Source organism: Rattus norvegicus, chromosome 9 (assembly GCF_021556685.1).
Source record: "Rattus norvegicus strain SHRSP/BbbUtx chromosome 9, alternate assembly SHRSP_T2T, whole genome shotgun sequence".
In the NCBI taxonomy this organism is placed as follows: domain Eukaryota; kingdom Metazoa; phylum Chordata; class Mammalia; order Rodentia; family Muridae; genus Rattus; species Rattus norvegicus.
In genome coordinates this window covers 101267120-101285469 of record NC_141542.1, presented here as the reverse complement: position 1 = coordinate 101285469, position 18350 = coordinate 101267120, and the positions used below count along the sequence as shown (strand labels likewise).

The 18350-nt window shown below is 45.9% G+C and overlaps 1 protein-coding gene across 4 annotated transcripts; it reads right to left on the bottom strand.

The window, feature by feature from the left end:
• Nucleotides 1-1041: 1041 nt before the first annotated feature.
• Nucleotides 1042-12401, bottom strand: Csprs (component of Sp100-rs). Of its 4 annotated transcripts, none has more exons than NM_001447335.1 (4): nt 12301-12401; nt 11962-12052; nt 9404-9564; nt 1042-3666 (listed from the first exon to the last, which is right to left on the bottom strand). In NM_001447335.1, exon 4 carries the CDS (start codon nt 3641-3643, stop codon nt 2753-2755), a length of 891 nt encoding a protein of 296 aa, NP_001434264.1. In that variant the 5' UTR covers nt 3644-3666; nt 9404-9564; nt 11962-12052; nt 12301-12401; the 3' UTR covers nt 1042-2752. The 4 variants fall into 4 exon arrangements, with proteins under 4 accessions (NP_001434264.1, NP_001434261.1, NP_001434263.1 ...); NM_001447332.1 differs by lacking the exon at nt 9404-9564 and adding an exon at nt 9187-9377; NM_001447334.1 differs by lacking the exon at nt 9404-9564 and adding an exon at nt 9187-9268.
• Nucleotides 12402-18350: the final 5949 nt, after the last annotated feature.

Here is an 18350-nt window from a genome sequence, read left to right as displayed (position 1 = left end):
GGATTCTTACTGTGTCGGTGCAAAAGACCTGACTTTTGTTGTGCAGGAGTTTATAGAAAAGCACCTCTTTCCAGGTGATGGTTCTCTTTCATCATGAGTGCCTGAAGTCTACCAGGCACTGCATTAAATACTGCTGAGTACTGCTGAGATCTGCTGAGTACTGCTGAGTACTGCTGAGTGCTGCTGAGTACTGCTGAGTACTGCTGCCTTAGGCAAAGGAAATAAGATCTAGAGCCTGCCCTTGAAGAAATGGTGAAGCTTTGATTCTTAGGGTTGGGGTTGCAGGAAGAGGCAAACCTAGTCTAAACACTTAGAGAAGAGACAAGCAACTGAGGACTGGGGGTGTAGTTCAGAATACCAGCTTAGCATGTACAAGTGCTCTGTCTCTCAAACTGAGAGGAGAAGATGGAGGAGGGAAGAGGAGAACTTGAAACCACTGGAGAGTGTAGGCAGGACACAGAAGCTCTAGAATCTGATGGTAAGGATGGCCCAAGGACATTAGAATGTGGACAAAGTGATGAATAAGAAAGAGGACTTCCGGGGCTGGGGATTTAGCTCAGTGGTAGAGCGCTTACCTAGGAAGCGCAAGGCCCTGGGTTCGGTCCCCAGCTCCGAAAAAAAGAACCAAAAAAAAAAAAAAAGAAAGAAAAGAAAAGAAAAAAAGAAAAGAAAGAGGACTTCCTCCATAGTCTGGTGTCCAGACCCAAAGTAAAGTGATCAGGTTTTGCTCTTCAAATGAAAAGGTTGAGCTGGCAAGGTAGCTCAGCAGGTAAAGTATTCGCCATGAAAGCCTAATGACCTCATAAAGAAACCCAACTAAAAGAGGAAGACAGAACCACATCCTAAAAGTTATCCTCTGGCCTACACACACACACACACACACACACACACAAATAATTATTGAAGTGGAAACTTCTGATTTCTTTGCAAAGTCAGTTGTGTCAGATGGTGTTTTGCTGGGGCAAACACGTGAAGGAGTGTTTTCCTGAAGCAGACACAGGTGAAAGGTATAATGTTAAGAAGAACCCAACAGACAATAGATGAAGCTGGATGGTATTGGTACACCTTGCCATTGTTTATTGATCACTGTCCAGACTCCATAGAGAAAAACACACCAGAAAACTTCTAGTGGTGTGCTAGAAGCTTCTTGCTACTTCTGTGGACTCCAGCCAACTGGCAGAGTGATGTCAGCTGATACATACTCATGTGGATTTTTGCTAAGACAGACGCACATGCTGAGGTAAGATACATGGTGAGGCAAGACCCGTGGAGGGCACATAATGTTTGGAGGGAGCATAAATAGGACTCAACAGACAGTGACGGGGGCTTGGCTTGCTTGCACAGCCAGCTTTGCAACACTTCTTGGTCTTGAGTCTTCACTGTTCTTAGTTTCATTGAAAGAGGCACAGCAAAGAACTTCTCCTGGTGTCTCTGGTAGTCCTGGTTCCTCCTTCTGACTTGTGCCAATTCATCTGAGGACTGGCTGTCTCTGCTAGGTTATGCCACCAGTGCTGGGTCATGTTTGTTTTCCTGACACTACCGACTGGTAGGTAGTTCATGAAGTGTTTGCGAATGGATCAAGCCGCCGCTGCTGATTCCTGTGAATTGAACTGCTGATTTCCTGACAACGTAAATGAGATTTGCTCCAAAGAACAATTTCTAAACAAGTCCACTGCCCTCGTATCCCAATAACCGTTCTTTTCCACTATCTCTGATGGGTGGTGGTGGGCTAGAAGGGAGGTTAAATTAAGAACCCATATTAAAAGTATGATTTTTTAAGATAAGTGGTTATTCTGTACCAAAAAAATACAAAGAAAGTTATGAGAATTGTAAGATTTAGAGCCTCCTAAGCTCATGTAAGTCTTTTCTCAACCCCACTTTTTCCCATTTGTAAATCAAGAGCAATTGTAAAATTGTTGTGAGGATTTGTTGTAGTGTAAATGGCTTCAGAGTGTGGGGAATGCAATGCCCAATAGTGCCTACCATCTCTGATATAATTATAATCTGTAAATAAAACTATGTGTGGGGTTGGGGATTTAGCTCAGTGGTAGAGCGCTTGCCTAGCAAGAGCAAGGCCCTGGGTTCGGTCCCCAGCTCCGGAAAAAAAAAAAGAAAAAAGAGGAAAAAACAAAAGAAAACTATGTGTAATAAGAGGGGCCCTTGGGTTGCTCATTCAGTTCTCACTCATTTCCCCTAGTAAGGCAACTTTCCACAGTGCCAAATCAGTAACACTAAGAACTACATTTCCCAGACTCCTTTGCTTTTAAGGGTCCCAGTAGGCAGTTAGGTTCCACCAATTACAGGCGAATATGTAACATACAGACGTTGGAAGGAGGTAGAAGACATCATGTTGCTGTTTCTCCTGGCCGACAAAGTTGACAAGATGTGAGCGTCCAGTGCCTACAGCTACTTGGCCCATGTGACCTCCACAGTCCATGGCTGCTGGGTCTGTCCTTGATGCCAATCAGCAGGATCCCTGACTTCCGTTTCCTCTAGCCTATCCAGTGACTTCATAACCACGTGATTCCTGTACTTTGTGCTTTGTCTGCAGTAAGGCAGACTCATCTGGGTTTAGAGTTAAAGGCACTAACTGATCTTACTGAGGCACAACAGAGAAGTCTGCAGCACTTTCAAAATCAAATCAAGGCAACGGTTTTGAGTTTAATATAAGTCCCCAGTCCTAACTAACACACCCATTAAGCCTGGAGTTACTCCGAAGAGCTGAATTTTTGTTTAAGCCAGCCCCTCCTTTTTAAGCCAGCAGCTTCTTCTGGCAGCATAGCCAAGGGTACAGTCTGCTCCGCAGGTCTCTGTTGTGGAGCCCGTAGACCAGAGGGTTGAAACATTGCGCAAAAGCGAAGATACCAAAAAGCACCAGATTTAAAGCAAAGAAAAACACCCCGCACCGTTTTCCCAAACCTACAAAGATCAGGGTGGGTATCACGTGTAAGCTTATCTGCAGTAGATGAACAAGGACAGTTCTCCGGGCCTTGACGTTTGACCTGTTAAAATGGCCAGCCCGCTTCCCTTCTCGGTATATCAGGCAGTAACTCACAAGAATGACGGATAAAGGAAAGGCGAGGGAAAACATGCCGATGACTCTGGCAGGCGTCCCATTCAAAATCACGGGACAGAGCGGGGCAGACTGGAAAACAGAAGCTGGCGGAGGGCTTGTACCCTCTATGAGGAATAAACCAGCATTCTTGAGTATAACCGTGGTCCACGTCCCAGCTAGAATCCTGTACTTAGCAGAATCCACCAAGGATGGAGACCTCAGCGGATAACAAATACCGAGGTAAGTATTCAGAGCCATCAGGGTCAGAGTGAGGAGGATCCCTTCTCCCACACTTAGCTGTGCCCCAAATACCAGCCAGCACAGCAGGAGGGGGCTGTTGGCTAGGAAGGCCCGCATTCCTTGGAAGACAACCCCCAGGCCACAGTAGGAGGAGACACAAAGCGAGTGATGGCAGAGGAGGACCAGCCGCACCTCTTCCCTCAGCTGCAGACTCTGTGACACCGTTGCGATAATGACAACGGTGATCGATGTGGCGACTGAGAAAGCCACCACGTACACAGAGGCCTTCACGGTTGCCTCTAGCCTCAGCCAGTCAGATATGTTGCAATGCTCAGAAGATGAGTTCATGGTCTTCCGGGCTGGCTTGGCTCCTGGAAGAGAGAAAGATCGAAATGGGTGACTCTGCCTGAAGCTCCTTGTGTGCTTTCCGGCTCTGATCTGTGTTCGGGCACAAGGACTAGACAGTGCCCTCTGCAAGGGGACAATGACGTTAGATGGCATCGTGCAGGTTTCCCTTTAATTAGGGAAGGGGCATCTGGGTGAGCCATGAAAAGGAAGGTGGAAGATGTATCAGCCTGAGTAATCAAATGGCTCGAGTTTGGGCCAAGATCTAATGTGGAGAGCTAATGCCTGTGTGTCCTTTTCCATCAGGAGCACGAGGTCAAATGGTTTGTTAGCCGTGTGTTAAAATAGTATGTACAAAGGTCCAAGGCCAGGGTTAAGGTCATGGTGGGAGGAAGGTAAGCAACGCCAGGGCCTTCACTTGTTTGTTGGTCCCCAAGACACGAGGAGGCGAACAGTGGTGGACTGTGGTCACAGGTAACACTGACTGAGTGCTCTCTAGGAAGCAAACTATTCTCATAGTATTCTCTCCATTCCCCGGTGGGTGTTTCATGGCTCATCAAGTGGCTTTATCATGCATCTTTTCCAGGTGAGGAAACGAAGCTTAGGAAAGCTTAAAGCTTGAGAGCCCCTCAGAGGCCTATGCGCTTTAGGCTTGGTACCCCAGGATGTCCCTCTTAGGAGATGGTGGAACCCGCGAGGCCCGGGGCTGTGACTGGAGCTTGGTTAGCAGAGCGCTCACCTAGCATGTACAAAGCCCTAGGTTTGATCCCAGCACCGCACATGCACCGGGGCTCGCCATCGCCAGCTAAAGAGCTACATTCTCTGTATTTGATCCTACTTGCCACCCTTCGTTTTGCCTAGAATCCCAGCCAGCCCTCCGGGATGCCTCCATCCTACTCAGCAGGCCTTCCCGTCCCTGCCTGGGGTATCCCATGTTGGGCACACACCTGCTCCATATGAGCCAGGCAGTCAGCCATGATCAGGGCGCTAGCCAAGTGTGTTCCAAGACTCCAAGCCCAGTCACTGTACACTCCATAGAATGAGATTCTCAAGAATGGTTCTTGGATGGAGTTGCAGCTGCCGTCAAGGTTGAGCTGCCCATCTCCCCACCCCTGATCCAAACTAGCTTCTGGGAAACTGCTGTTGGTGAGACCAAGTGGTGGCAGGTTTCTTCACTTGTCTGATACATTTAGTGCATGAATCAACACGACGAACTGTTCTGTCGCTGTTCCCAGCCAGCCTTGAGTGAGCACAGACGCAAGACAATGCCTAACCCTCAATGGTGCAGGGGACAGATGGCAAAACAGTCACCGGGCCAACTGAAACTTCTTGTTCAAAGACTGGTGCTGATTCCAGCTTAATCAAATAATGAGGCACCGAAGACACCGTGTGCAGCTTTATTTATTTACTCAATCAGTAAGAAAGTCAGGGGCAGCGTGGGAAACCAAAGCAAACTGCTCTGATTGGCTGGCTGCGGGCAGTCAGAGAACGGTTCTGGGCTTGAAGGAAAGTTTGAATCAAGCCTCTCAGGGGTTATGTCTAGAGTGAAGCAGGGCAGGAGGGTGGGCAAGGCAGGAAGAACAATGCAGATTCCAACTAAAACAGCCGGAGCTGAGGTAAAGTAACACCTACAACTTCCAGACGCTAATGTGCCTCCATTTTATAAGCAAGGAGACACTCGTGAGTAACATAAAACACAGTACATGTCTGAGGTGCAGACCAGATAAAGATGAGGCAGACGGGCAGCCCAGCAAAGTGGGAACAGGCCATGTGGATGCCGCCACCAGAGCAAGTGACTGAGCACACTTTATGAGATTGGAGCTGGGAATTTGCAGAAGGAAGGAAGGAAGTCTTTATTGCTCTTACTGTGAGACTCTGGGAAGATCAGCCATTTCCCCTGCCTTGATTTGCATGCCTTCTCTGAAGTGCATTTGCACACCAAGAGCTCTGGCAACCAGGCCCAAATAATCAGCTTCATCGATTCGCCTGCTTAGTGGCAGCTCCTAGGGCCTTGTCCTTTTCCTGAAAAAGACACCTGCTGCCTTCCAGCCCACAGCTTCAGTTTTGAAATAAGCCTTTGGAGCTAAAAGACGTGAGTAAATTCTTTTTGGCTACAAATTCCCTGACAAAATCAGAAGCAGCCACTGTTATACCAAAAAAAAAAAAAAAAGGTCCCACAGAACATCTGGCCAGAGATGTCTGTCTGTCTAGACTATATAAAGAACGGAAGGGACTGGAGAGATGGCACAGTGGTTAAGAGCACTGACTGCTCTTCTAGAGGTCCTGAGTTCAAATCCCAGCATCACAATCATCTGTAATGGGGTCCGATGCCGTCTTCTGCTGTGTCTGAAGACAGCGACAGTGTATTCATATAAATAAAATAATCTTTTAAAAAAAACTGAAAGACTGTGTAGCTTAGTTGGTAGAGCTGAGTCTGCTGGGTAAGCACCAAGTCCTGGGCTCCATCCCTGTGCTATATAAAACCCTCTCGACATGTAATTGTAACCCCAGCGCCTAGGAAATGAAGGCAGGAAGATCTTATGCTCAAGGTTGTCCTCAGCCATACAGTAAGTTGGAAGCCAATCTGGGTTACATAAAATTCTGCCTCAAAAAAAAGTAAATAAATATATCTTCAAGTGACCCCTAAGTCAGCATTACTGCTGAGATGCCTGTGTCTCTGTGTTTACTGATCCGTGATTTGAGATGGCTAAGTTAAGGCACTGACTGGAGAAGGAGCATCCTAGGGATGTGACTCAGAGCCTCTGTCCTGGTACAGAGCAAATAGCACCCTCAACCTAGGTGCCATTCAAGTAAGGCATAGATAAAGAGATCTGTGCAGCAGGATTCAAAGGGTATGCCAGGGAACTGGAGTAGATGACACAGGTCCTTCCTTCCACAGTTGGCAGCCACTGCCTTGTTCTCCTCACAGGCCCTGGGCATTGAGCTGAGAGGATTTCCCGCTCCTTGGACCTCTGAACAGAAGCTAGTTCCCATTGGATAATGGGCTTCAGATGAAACCCAGGGTAAAGACTAGACTGGAGAGGGGCTGAGTGGTTAAGAGCACTAGCTGCTTTTCTAGAGGCCATTCAATTCAATGGGGTTGCTGGGAAGTCCCTCACAACCATCTCTAATGGGATCCGATGCCCTCTTCTGGTATGTCTGAAGACAGCTACGGTGTACTCATATAGTACATAACTAAATAATTCTTTTTAAAAAATGAAAGACAAGACTAGAAAGAAGAAAGGGGCAATGCCATGTACAAAACACTGTAGCCAATGATACCCCACTGAAACACTGTAGCTGATGATACCCTGCCTATTGTTTCCTATGAGGCAGCTCTGGGAAGCACTAGCTCCCCAATCCACACAGCAAACCTGTTATGCTAATATGATCCTTGCTCTTATTTCTTTAAAAAGAGAAGGAAGAAGAAAAGCAGGCTGAGGGTAGTCAGGTCCCGACAGTGATTTTAGGATTTGCAGGTGACAGTGTAACTCTAGGACCTACTCCAGCACCTGGTGCCCCACAGCACAGGCAATGGCATTTAACAGATTTGAAGTGCGCCCCTCACACACTGTCACTTCATTTTCCCAACAGACTGCCGGGACCGAGACCAGTGGGACTCCAGTCCCCTGTCAGGAGAGATGCTGTGCTGATGTAAAGGAGACTTGATGTCTGACAGGGAAGGGAGCTTTTAACTCAGCCCCTTCTGGTTTCTGAGACCATGGGTTACTGTGACTTCTTTAGTTTTGGTTTTCTGGTTTGTTTGTTTGTTTGTTTGTTGTTCCTTTTTGTTTTTCTCAAAATGTCACTGTAGTTCATTATATGCCTAGAAAGAAAAACTGAGGGCCAACGAGATGGCTTCTTGGGTAAAAGCGCTCATTGACAAGCCTTGTAATGTGAGTTCAAGCCACAGACCCACACAGAAGAGGGAGAGAACAGGTTCCTGAAAGCTTCCCTTTGACCTCCACATGTATGTGGCAGCACAAGTGCACAAGCATCTACACACACACACACACATACACACACACATACACCACACACACACACACACACACACACACACACACACACAAAATAAATACAATTTTAAAAAATGCTGAGTGTCTGAGTAGGTATTGTACCCTGGTTTACACTCCTCCACAATTCATATATTGAATCCTCCAGTGCCTGGTCCAATCTGGATGCAGTCTTTGATTCTTTCAAGAACAGGTGACTAGGACATGAAGAGAGTCCAGGGGTGCCCCCATTGGGAGAAATAAGCATATAAAGAGATAGGAAGAAGGTAGCCATCTGCAAGCCAAGGAGAGCAGACTCAGAGGACACCAGCCCTGAGGCCCTTCCATCTAGCAGGAGACGTGATGTGGGGGTCGGGTTGTTAGCAACAATGTAGCTTCCACCTATCTGTAGAGAGTGGCTTCCCAAGGTTGGTTAGCCTTCTAGAATTCAGGCAACCAAGAGGGCTCAGTGGGTGAGGGAGCTTGCCATCAAAGCCAGAAGACTTGAGTTCAATCCCAGGACCAACATGGCGGAAGGAGAGAACTGACTCTTCCAAGTTGTCCTTTGACCTCTACATTTGTACTATGGCATACCTACACTTAGTAAATAAACAAATGTCTACCTCCTGGAACCTACACGTGGGGAGTCCTGAAGACGCAAACACTGTGAACTCTGAGAGAAAGGGTTGGGGGGCTTTCTTTAAGAGCAGTTGGACAGTGCCTGCCACCAAGGTTAGGACCAGTATCTGACTCATCACCAGGGAGAGCCCATGTGCAGAGGAGCTAGGACAGAAGTGATTCTCCTTGCTCAAATCTTTTGGCAGAAGACCAATGAAGAGAATGGATCCTTCTAGAATGATTCCTGGAATCTTCTTCCATAGTCAGCATGCCCCTTCCCTTTAAGTATATCTCTCTGGTTCTACACTTTCTTCCTTCTTTGGTCTCTGTCTTGCTTTGTGTTTTTGTTTGTTTTGTTTTGTTTGTTCTTTGAGACAGTGTTTGCTGTACCGCACAGGCTAGCCTTGAACTTGCATCCATCCTCCCACCTGACTCTTGAGAGCTGGGAATCCAAGCAAGTACTATCACACAGGGCTTGAAAATCACTCCTGGTACAATCACAGCACTCAGGGGGCTGAGCCAAGAGGACAGAGGAGAGTTCAAGGACAGTCTAAAGTGTACAAGTGAGTCCTGGTTTGTAATGGAAAAAAATAAAAAGTCATTCATCCCACCATGAAGCTTCTGTCTTGCAGGAAACAGGAGGGGAGGGAGGGAGCTAGCATTTGCTAAGCACCAAACATTAGCTGGAGACAGCTCATAGAGTAGCATGAGGTCCAAGTGTATTTAAAAAAGAAAAATTACATTCCCTCACAAGCATCTCCCCAGGCATGTGCCCTTTCTCATGAACACCACCTTCTCTTCTGATCAGAATTTTGTTCGATCTGTGACTCTAGAAGGGTCTGGTCAGCTCTGAAAATCTCAGAGCTGAGACACCGCTTCCAGTAGAAATCAAAATGACACGTCCAGTGCCGGGTCAGTCAAGAGACACCTTACCTTACGGACAGAGATCCTTTCCACCGATCCAGCCACCAGTAAGTGTGTTTTCCGGGAAGAGGTATTAGAAACGGCAGGAATCCTAGGAAGAACTCCCAGTGGCCAGGGCCTCACAGTTGGATCCAAGTTCCCTGAACCATCAGACCCAGGAGACCTTCCACAGGTCTGCAGCCAATGTCACGCAGAGGCATCTAAGAACGCACAGAACACTCCTCACCTTCTGTCCAAGGAAGTGGCAGACCGAGCCCCTCCTTCACTTAACTTCTGCATTCCTGTCCCTCTGATGATGTACACGGCCTCTGTGTCCTTTCCAGGCTCCAGACACACTCCGTGGTGTATAAAGAACAAGAAAGGTGTCCCTGGGGAAGGCTGAAATGACTTCCCCACAAGGGAACTACAATGGAGATGTTGTAACAGGGGCAAGAGAAAGGCAGTTCTGGCTTCTGTAAAACATGGCCAGTACTTCTCTCTTGCCAACACCTCTGCTAGAAACCCACCAGCATTTGTTAGCAGCTTTCCCTCAGAGGCATGGCCTTTCTCTCTGAAGTTGTTCAAGTAACATGTTGTCCAAAACAATGTAAAATATAGATAATAAGCATTTTTTTAAAGAAAAAGATCCACCCTCCCCCAAGTCCCCATTTGACAATGAACACCGAGGGCAGGTGACATAACTTCCTGTGGTGTTTGCCTGCTTGCTAGCTTTTAGATAAGCATGTGACTGTCTCAGCATCCTTCGCATCCACCAGTGAACACACAGGGGTCTTGCTATAATTTTCCCATCCCATTTCCAGTAAAGGATATGGTATGGAGACATTATTTGTTTGGGGGACCAGAATGAACTAGACCTAAGCCAATCTATAAATTATGTAAAAAAAAATACATGATTAACCAGCTCCAGTGATGTGTTTCTATAATCCTAGGAGACTGAGCAAGAGTGCAAGGAATCATGGAGTTAGCCTGGTCTAGTTGGCAAGAGGTGCATGTGTCATAGGTTGTTCGGGTTGGACTCTGTGGCTCCCGGGGCACCGTGTGCCTTTCAGTTCCTGAAACGGGGGCATTCCCTCACGCAGTGATGCATTCAGGCCACCTCTGTGTTTCTCCGTCATCATGGTTTGAATAGGTATGACTAATAGGTTTGAATGCTTGGCCCATAGAAAGTGACACTGTTAGGAGGTGTGGCCTGGTTTGAGTGGGTGTGGCCTTGTTGGAGGAAGTGTGTCACTGTTGGGGGGCAGAGATCTCCCATGCTCTAGCTATGCCCAGTGTAGCACAGAGACTCTCCTTGCCACCTGCATATCAAGATGTAGAACTCTCAGCTCTACCTCCAGCACCAGGTCTGCCTGCACACTGCTGTTTCCCACCATGATGATAATGGCCAGAACCTCTGAAACTGTAAGCCAGACCCTCTTAGATGTTTTCTTTTATAAGCGTTGACATGGTCATGGTATCTCTTTACAGCAATACAACCCAAACTAAGACATTTGTGTTCCTTAGAAGTCAATGAAGCATAGACCGAATGACAGGACAATTGGTCTCAGACCCTAATTCTGTGTGCTCTGTATAGCTTGCAAATGCCATTGTATCTTAGCAACTATCATGGTATTCGTCCTCTCTGCTGGCATTATATTTTGTTCCTGATAAGGGTATAAAGAGTCTGATTACTTGCAATAAACGTGTCAGAGCCTCATTCTTGCTGTAACTCCTCCAACCTGTGCCTGGTCAAAATTTATTTCTCATTGGCCATATCGGGCAACCTTGACCTGGTAAATAAGCACTGGTGCTTATACAAAAGGATCTTAAATTCAAGGTCAGCCTGACCTAAGCTGTACAATGGGATTCTGACTCAAATAAGAAAGGGGAAGAGTGGGGTTGGGGATTTAGCTCAGTGGTAGAGCGCTTGCCTAGGAAGCGCAAGGCCCTGGGTTCGGTCCCCAGCTCCAAAAAAAAGAACCAAAAAAAAAAAAAAAAAAAAAAAGAAAGGGAAAGAGTGGTGGTGCTGGCACAAGCCTTTAATCCCAGCACTCAGAAGGCAAAGGCAGGCAGATCTCTGAGTTCAAGGCCAGCCTGGTCTACAGAAAGAGAGTTCCAGGGCAGCCAGAGCTACACAGAGAAAACCCTGTCTCAATACACACACACACACACACACACACACACACACACACACACACACACACACATACACATACACACGAAGAGGAAAAAGAAAAGGAGGCTGGGAAAGGGAAGAGGGCAATGACCCTATGGTAGGGAATTTGCTTCGCTTTCATAAAGACTGGGTTTGATCCCAAGTTGAGCAAAACAAGCAAGTACATGATCAAGGTGGTCCAATCAGAGGACTTGCTGGATGAGGAGAGACATGGTTCTAGGTCTGGAAAAGGCTGTCCTCAACACTATTGGTCAGCATCTTGACAACACAGAAGAACTAGCTTTAGGTGGTGAGGGGGAGAGGAACAGAGGGAGAGAGAGGGGAAAAAAGATGGGATTAAGACCTTGAGAAGCTTTCTGGAGGGGGCTGGAGAGATGGCTCCATGATTAAGAACACTGCTGTTCTAGGGGACTCACATTTGATTTCTAATGCCTCCATGACAGTTAGCAACAGTATGCTATTCTAGTTCCAGGGTATTCAGCTCCCTCTTCTGGTCTTCTCAGGTACTGCACATTCATGGTGCACATACATATATGCAGACAAAACACTCATACACATAAAATAAACAGAAAAAAATCTAAAATGAGAGGAAAGAAGGATTTTCTCCAGCTGGGCACAATGGCACATACCTGTAATCTGAGCATCTCAAGAAACTGAAGCAGCAGAATCATCAGCCTGAAGCAAGCCTAAGCCAGTAACAAGACTCTGCCTCAAAAGAAACTGAAACAAAGAGAAACAAAAACAACTTCTGGGGCTGGAAAGATGGCTCAGCAATTAAAAGCCGGTTCTGCTCCTGCAGAAGCCCTCTGTGAGCTGTCTCCAGATGGTTAGCAAGAACAGCTAACATTTGGCACACATACACACACATGCACACATGTGAACCTTCATGCATACTGGGAGAGCTAAAGTTATGTTTTAAGTTTACATTATCATGGTTAAAAGATCTATAAAACAGAAATGCCTCTAACCTGTCAACCCCACTTGCCCAAGGACAGGTGACTTCCTGGAATGCTGGGAGCTGTTGTTCGTGTAAGACAGCAAGCCACATGTTTTCACTTCTGGAAACAAGGTTGGTTGCCCCAACTGCACAGGATGTGGTTGATCCCACGAAGGCAGGAAGTATGTCAGAACGTATGCTTGCCCCCTATTGGCTAAAGGCAGAAAGTGTGTACCCTTGTGGGCTCTGCCTTTATAAGCACCTAGCTAATGTAATTCTTGGCCATTCTGTGGGAACCCTGGCCACTCTCCATCTTCCTGGCCAATAATAAAGCTTGCATGGAATGTGGCTAAAAAAATCGTGGTCGTCATCTTAGTCACATCCTGTCAGGTTAGCAGTAAAAGCTTTGGCACAAAGAAACTACCAAACTACAATGCTCTGATGGGGCATGGGGGGAGGGATGATTTATTGGAGCTCAAACTGCAGGGTAGGTGAAGGGTGGGAGTAGGCAGAAAGAAGAGCAAATGACAGAAAAGCAAGCAGATTTTACATGGCTGTCAGCAGGGTGGGGGTCTGAGTGGATCCAACCCCTCCAGACTGACTGGGAGCTAGGTGCCCCGACCTGAGGTGGTTGACGTTTGTAGGAAGAAGGATTAAGGATGCTTCCTGGCAAACAGAAACCTGCTTTAGGAAACCTGTTTACAGAGAAACAACCTTTCTGTTTCCCTGGCCGATGTCTTTCTGTTTAGGACAAATTGTCACCAGCATTGCCATGCGGGGGTGAGGGAAGAACTTTGGAACTGTCAGTGCAGTTGGCTGATACAAATCAGACTCCATGTTTTTTTTGTTTTTCTGGGGTGGGGATGTTGAGGGGTTAAGATAGAAAAAGAACAATAAGTTGAGTGGGTAGGGAGGCAGGGAGGAGTTGGGAAATGGGAAAGAACATGATCAAAATATATTGTATGAAAACATGTTTAAAAAGAAAGAAGGCAGGGAGGGAGGGAGGGAAGGAGAAAGGAGGAAAGAGAACATAAATAGGGAGATAGGTAAGGGTACTTGCTGCCAACCTTGATGACCTGAATGCCATGTGATAGGAGAGAACCAAGTCCTGAAAGTTATCCTCTGACCTCCACATACGATGACACACATGTGAGCATGCATGAGGCATGCATGTGCGAGCACACGCATGTGCATACACACACACCAGCAATTAATGCAATCTTATAAAGGAAAGAAGATAAGGAGAGAGCTAGGGAGGGAGGGAGGGAGGGAGGAGGGGAGGGAGGAGGGGAGCGAAGGAGAACAGAGAGGGAAGAGAGGGAGAGAAGAGAGGGAGAACAGGGACTGAGCTCCAGAGCTCTTGAAAACTAAGCCCCTCCAGCCTCACTGGCTAGAATGGGCACAGTCTTTTTCTTAGGCAGCCAGGGCAGGAGGAAGGAAGCTACCACATTTGACTAAAACCGAAGTGTCAGCTATGAGGGGGAAAAGAAAACTAGGAACTAAGCCAAACAACTGTGAGAGTTTAGTCTACACCGACCTCACTGCTGTTACCGGGTTCATTTCATGATTATTGATTTACTGACTGCTTTAAAACCAACAACACGAGACTGTTAAAATCCCTTATAAGCAGAGAGAGAGAGAGAGAGAGAGAGAGAGAGAGAGAGAGAGAAAGAGAGAGAGAGAGAGAGAAAATGGAGAGAGATATGTGTATATAGCCCTGATAACTTTACCTTCAGTATGTATGTGACTAAGAGACTTGATCCATTTTTAGAGTTAAACAAGGAAGTCCAAAATCATAAAAAAAATAAAAAATAAATTCTTTTGGAAACAAGAGAAAGCCAGGCTCTTGCACCGCCACAGATCAAACATCAGGGGCTTGTTGCTCACTTTGTCTTGGTGGCAGTGAATCAACCTTCAAAAAGACGGTTAGTCAGCCAGGCAGCCGCAGGAAGCTGAGACAGAAGGAGTGGCACAAGTTCAAAGCTAGGCTCAGATAGAGGGTAACAAGCTGAACTGGGCTACAGAGTAAAATTCTGTCAGTAGTAGTGGTGGTGGTGGTGGTGGCGGCGGCGGCGGTGGCGGTGGCGGTGGTGGTGGTGGTAGTAAATAATATGAAGATGAAGATGAAAAACTGGAATAATGAGAAGTGTGTCTTGAGTTTTGAGTCGATTGCCTGATCACGGTGGCTCACACCTTTAGTCCCAGCACTCAGAAGGCAGAGGCAGGCGGGTCTCTGGGAGTTGGAGGCTAGCCTGTTCTACATATGAGTTCCAGGATAGCCAGAGCCACACAGAGAAACCCTGTTTCAAAAAAAACAAAACAAAAGGGGGGGAGTCTCCTAGCTGGGGAGACAAGAGAGCTCTCACCTCTCACTGTCCCTGAAAGAACTGAATCGGCATTGCCAGATTGCGCCCCACAAAACCTGCCGAACAAAACACTGGCAGGATGAAGACAGAGGACTGCCAAACTGCTCATTTGGGTGGAGTTCTACTCCTGGCCGGATAATCTTTGAACTAAAAAATCAGGCCCATGCTAAATGGGATGAAGGTATTTTGGAGAAGGAGACTTAGGTCAGTCTTTGTCCCCCAGGGCTGCTCAGTAACCCCCCCAACCCCACCCCAACACTTTCAGTTTGAAGCAATCAGTAGAAAAAGAGAAGACATTAAGGAAAAGGGGTGTGGTGCTATGCTCAACAGAACTCTGAGCCAAACATGACTTAGGGCTGAGGGAAAGATTTCCTGGGCGCCAAGCCAAACTCCTAAATGGACAGTCTCCAAGGGTGGGGCTTGGGAAGCCCTTTTATTTTATTTTATTTTTTTTAAGTCTAGGTATGGTGGCACTTAGATATTTGTTTATTTATTTACTTAATTATATTTTTATGCATATGAGTGTTTTGCCTAGGTATATGTTTGTGCACATATGCACTCCTGGTGCCCAGGGACGCCAGAAGAAACGCATTGGATCCCCTAGAACTGGAGTTACAGATGGTCATGAGCTGCCATGTGGGTACTGGAAATCAAGCCTGGATCCTGTGGAAGAGCAGCCAGTTCTCTTAAACCCTGAGCCATCTCTCCAGCCCGTCAGGATGCTGTTTAAGAATGTGTGTAGTGATATTCGTGCAGATAATGTTTGGGTGAATTTAGGGCATAAGGAAGTGACTCTTCAACTCCAGGTTGGAAAAACCAGGTGCTGGGTGTTAGTTAATACACTGCCAAACCATATCTTCTTCCGTTCTCAAGACTTTCTGACACCAGCCAGGACTAGCACAGGCCAGGGGGAAAGACTTAGTGCAAAATGTTTGGCTGAAAATCAAGGAGAAGCTGGTCTTGCTGACATGGCAAGCAGGCATTCCAACACTCAGTAGTGAGCAAACAGGAAGAATTCATAACTCATGGGAGAATCCTAGGGTTTGGGTCTATTGCACCCACACGTACCTTTGTTGGATGTCTTCATAAAATATGGCCTTGCAAACTTTCTCTTTTCTGATTTACATCTAAATTATGTCAAATTACAACACGGCTTAATAATGTGTAAGTGATGACTTACTTATCAGTCAACCATCTACCCACTCCCAGCCCCAAGTTCTTATATCCATGATCTAAACAACTTGCTGAACACTAAAACTGCTGGTACAGTAAAAATATGATTTGTGAATTTACATATTCTTCATGAAATGCATCCCCCCAACAATTCCTCCAAAAATCTGAGAATCAATTAAATAAAAATGGTCTTTAGGCTAGGTATGATGGTGTTTGCCTTTAATCCCAGCACTGAGGAAGCAGAAGTAAGTGGGTTTCTGTAGGTTCAAGGCCAGCCTGGTCTATGACAGCCAAGGCTACATAGGGAAATCTTGTCAAAAATCAAACAAAAATAGAACAAAACAAAATTTGTCAAGGCCTGTGCAGGCCTCATGCACATTGTCCTGGGCCATGTCATCCTGGAGTCCAGAGCTGCCTGACTTTCTTAGTGTGTAGAGACCACTTCTGTTGAGAATGGGAAATGGATCTTCAAGCCCTTCTGGAGATTCTCCAAGAGACCTTCCAGACAATGATTAATTGCTCTCTGTTGCCATCCAACTTGACATAACATCAGGAAGCCAAGGCTGTTGAGCATATGCTGTGGAGAATGGAGCTGATTCTGCAAAGACATAAATTTAATATCAATAGGCCAAATGGCCCTGCTTTGGCTGTGTGCCAGGCGACCCATTTCTGCCTTCATTGTGCACAAGGTATGGGAAGCAATAGAGAAGAGAAAGACTGAAGAATAGAATAGGCAGAAAGCACCTTTCAAAGCTACTCCTACCCAGGTGGTGTTTGGATTGGGACATGGCTGAGGAGGCGGGGAATAAAAACCATCTATGTACCAGACTGTAGGCTCCTGAGACGGTCACACAAGTATCTGCCATTCCCACCTGCTCTTCTGAAGTGGAACCTCTCCATTCTGATCATCAAAAGGTGGGATCCACACACACTCCATCTCTCTTGAATAGGTCAGTGACTGCCTCTACCAAAAGAGAGGTCTGTTGTGTTTTAGAACTTTGCATGGGGATCCCTGAATACCCTTGTAAGTGGTCCAGTGTCCCCAACCCTGGTACCGTGCTTGAGTCATGAGTAGGAGCACCAGCTGACAACTCAGCTGAGCCCCAGCTAGCAGAGAACCATGAAGTGCTTCATCCTTCAGGTCTAACCCTTGACATCTGACTATGCCCACCTAAGACACCACAAGATATAACTAGCCAAGTGAGTCAAATTCCACATAATCTATGATTAATAGTGGGAACAAAAATTAAAACTGAATCAAAAAGGCTGCAGAGATGGTTCAATGGTTAAGAGCACTGGCTGCTCTCTTAAAGGACCAGGGTTCAATTCTGAGCACCCACACAGAGGCTCACAACCATCTGTAACTCCAGCTCCAGGGGATCTGATGCCCTCTTCTGGCCTCTATGGGCACTGCACTCACATGTACCTATCCACACAGTCATACCCTAAAGATATTTACAAAGTAACAGAGGTAAATCTTTTAAAAAAAAAAGCAAAACAAACAAACAAAAAACCTGAATGTCAGAAGTTTTCAGAACTGAGATGGGTCTTGAAATGGAAAAGAAGCTACTTGTTCATGTGCGTGTTTTCAAAGGTGGTCAATTCCTTTCCTCCTCCTTAGTATCTTCCCTGGTCCATGAAGATATTTATCGTCCTCTCGCCAGAAATTACCTCTCTAGGGTAATCTAGACTTTTTTTTTAGATTTCCAACAAAGTAAGAAAACAAAAGAAAAACAAGAAAATGAAAACAACCCAAGAAAAGAAAGAATTAATTAAAATAATTTAATTCATCAAAAATTCAGGGGTTGGGGATTTAGCTCAGCGGTAGAGCGCTTGCCTAGCAAACGCAAGGCTCTGGGTTCGGTCCCCAGCTCCGGAAAAAAAAAGAAAAAAAGAAAAAGAAAAAGGAAAAAATTCAACTAAACCTTCTAAAATTAAAAATCTTGTGGTTATAGGAAGTGAACAATCTGTTGTAGGTTAACCAAGAGTTGATGGTCACTTATATCAAAAAATAAATAGAATTCAGTTAGAATAAGTGTTGCCAAACTTTGAAAGGGAATGAATTAGACTAAACTGGAGGTGCTGAGGAAATGTAATGGTAGAAATATCTAGTAGGCTATTAGGGATAAATATTTATATACATATACATATATATACACATAATGTGTTAAAATCATATGTTTATGAGGCATTTTCTATCTTTTATTTCCCAAGACAATAGTTGTCTTAGTTTTGTTTCCTGTTGTGGTGGCAAGACACCCTGAAACAAGCAATTTTAAGAAAGACAGGGTTTGTTGGGGATTTAGCTCAGTGGTAGAGCGCTTGCCTAGGAAGCGCAAGGCCCTGGGTTCGGTCCCCAGCTCCAAAAAAAGAACCAAAAAAAAAAAAAAAAAAGAAAGAAGGAAAGAAAGAAAGACAGGGTTTATTTCACTCATAAGTGTAAGTTATAGTTCTTTACTGTGGAGGAGTCAAGGCACCAGGAAATTGAAGCAGCAAGTCACATCTACTGTCAAGAATAGGGAGCAATGAGCTAATGCATGTG